The sequence below is a fragment of the Babylonia areolata genome, chromosome 14 (genome assembly GCF_041734735.1).
Source record: "Babylonia areolata isolate BAREFJ2019XMU chromosome 14, ASM4173473v1, whole genome shotgun sequence".
In the NCBI taxonomy this organism is placed as follows: domain Eukaryota; kingdom Metazoa; phylum Mollusca; class Gastropoda; order Neogastropoda; family Buccinidae; genus Babylonia; species Babylonia areolata.
This window is the reverse complement of record NC_134889.1, coordinates 32,133,368-32,135,867: the sequence shown is the minus strand read 5'-3', so window position 1 is coordinate 32,135,867 and position 2,500 is coordinate 32,133,368. Positions and strand designations below refer to the sequence as shown.

The 2,500-nt window shown below is 58.8% G+C and overlaps 1 protein-coding gene across 1 annotated transcript in view; it reads right to left on the bottom strand.

Moving 5' to 3' along the window:
* Positions 1-2,494, bottom strand: part of LOC143289589 (uncharacterized) — a 17,896-nt gene extending 15,402 nt beyond the window's left edge. The window contains exon 1 of the mRNA XM_076598623.1: positions 1-2,494. This exon is cut by the window's left edge and continues 86 nt beyond it. Within this exon, the coding sequence (XP_076454738.1) occupies positions 1-2,124 (2,124 nt within the window). The 5' untranslated portion in view covers positions 2,125-2,494.
* Between the last annotated feature and the right edge of the window lie 6 nt (positions 2,495-2,500).

Below are 2,500 nucleotides of genomic sequence, written 5' to 3'. Positions count from 1 at the left end.
CAGGCAGTACAGCTTGAGCTCCTCCTCCGGGTGATGGCCACACAGCACCTGCCGACACCTGGCCGCGCGTGACGCCCCGCCGCGCGCCTTTCCTCTCTTCTGATTGGTCGAGGCGCCGGAACTGGGCTCTTCATTGGCGGAGGAGAAAGCAGAGGGGCGACAACCCTCTGTTGCAGCAGCAGTTGCCGCCGCTGTGACGTTGAGTATCTGATGACGTTTGGTTTTCTTCTGACGTCGATGGGAGAGTTCGCAGAGGGAGCAGAGGTTTTCGGTGCACTCCACGCACCGTGCCGTGATGCTGCCACGTTCACCGCATGAATCGCACTCTGGGTTGACCACCACCCCTCTGTGCGTCGACTCGTACCCGGCCACCCGCCTCTCCATCACGTAGTTTCTGGGTAGCTCTTCCAGTGTACCCGAAACCTGGGTCTCTTTCAGACAGGTGGGGCACAAAACCACCCTGCTGGACTCGGCTTTGCCCGTCTGGTCCTCGCCAACGCTGTAAAACTCCGATGATCTGCGGCTGCCTTCGCCGGATTTCTGGCTGAAGGCGGAGGAGGAGGAAGTGGTGGAGTCTTGCCCTACGGGGCTGGGGGAGAGGGCGTCTCTGGACTCCGGGTCTTTGGAAGAGTTGGTTCGTTCGTCCACGAGGTTGATGGGGTAGGTCTGGAGGTTGGTGATGCAGGCCGAGCAGAACGTGTGCAGGCAGGGTAGGATCCGGGGGTCGCGAAACAGCTCGTTGCAAACCCGACACGTGAGGTCCTCCACAGGGTCTTTGTGAAGAGCTAACATGGAGGGGGACTCTTTCAGGGAGGGGGGGATCTCACAGCCAGTGGACTCCGAGAGGGAGGAGTCTTCATCGTTCCCTGAGAGTTCCCCAGACTTCTTGGCCTGCTCGGCTTTGCCCAGGACCTCCTGCAGGTTGGTTCCGAAGCTGGTCCGGTTATTTGGGTGGGGCGTGGTTGTCTTGGTTCTCAGTGTCGGTGACGGAGACTTTGAGTCCCGAGCCACCCGGGTTCTAACACCCTGATGGATGCTGTCTTCCGTTTTGGGGCCATTTTCCCTGTCTCTGGACCCTGCAAGAGAAAGATCGTGATCAGGGTTGTCGATGATTCGTTCAACGGCGTCAGTGAACGGGAGGTTGTCGTAGCTACCGTCACTGACCCCGGCGGGGTTGGGGTTGGTGCTGCTGCAGTCGGAGTCTTCATCACGGACGTCGTCACGACTGGTGGACGTTTCCACCGCGCCGCCCGCGTGAGGGCGAGGAGAGAGAGCAACCGCCGCCTTGTTCCCGTGGTTCCGGGGCACGTTGAACGTGTGGTCAGTGGTGTGCGAGTCAGCACAGCGATCAGTGTCTGTGTCAGGACTGGTGGGTGTCTTGGCGTGTAGAGGGCTGGGAGACTTGCTGTTGCTGCTGCTGCTGCTGTTGTTGTAGCTGGTGGCCCGTAAAGTGCTGGCAGAGATTTCCATGTCGCCGTGCCTGGATCTGCTGGTGGTGGTGGCGGCGAGGAGGGAGGAGGACGAGGACTCCAGACTGGGGCACGTGTTGGGAACGGAGCTCGTGACGCGAACTGGGCGGGGCTGCTCCGGCGCGCACCTGCCGTCAGAGTCACCGGCACAGGGGATGTGGACGTTACTGTCACCCAGCGGCTGTGCCACCTCCCCCTCCTCCTCCTCCTCCTCGCCGTTCCCGTGACCTATATCCTCAACGTGTGGCGGCGGTCGTTGGGTTGAAGAACGTCTCCCCGCTGAATGGACCGCGGCGTGAACACTCTCTGACGATGAGGATGAGATCATCAGATCGTTGGTGGATCTGCGCGGTAAGACCGCAGAGTTCACCCTGTGTGAGGAGGGCGCCGCATCAGGGCCAGTCACCGAGGCATCCCCCGCACGGCAACCTTCCGGCGGAGACCCAGCAAGCCGACCGGCCTCCTGCCAGAAGACCCCTTCCTGGTCAACCTCGGGGAAGCTGGTCTGGGACAGAGAACGCGAGCGCACAGTCCTGGCAGATCTTGAGTACCCCTTCCCAGTGGTTCCGTTCTTCTCTCTCGTTTCTGGAAGGCGGCCGCTCTTCCTTCGGAAAGAGTTCCTCAGTCTGGACAGCCCCGAAGAGAAGACAGACATAGTGGTGGTGGTGGTGGTGGTGGTGGTGGTCCCGTTGTTCACGTGTTCTGTGGGTTTGTTGCTGTCCTTCTACACTTTTTGTAGAATCGCCTTTTGATTTATCACTTGTGACGCGCTGGTTTCAGACTGAATTAACACTTGTGACGTGCTGGTTTCAGACTGAATTAACACTTGTGACGTGCTGGTTTCAGACTGAATTATCACTTGTGACGTGCTGCTTTCAGACTGAAGTATCACTTGTGACGCACTGGTTTCAGACTGAATGACACACTGGTGTCAGACTGAATAAACACTTGTGACGCACTGGTTTCAGACTGAATTATCACTTGTGACGCGCTGGTTTCAGACTGAATTATCACTTGTGACGCGCTGGTTT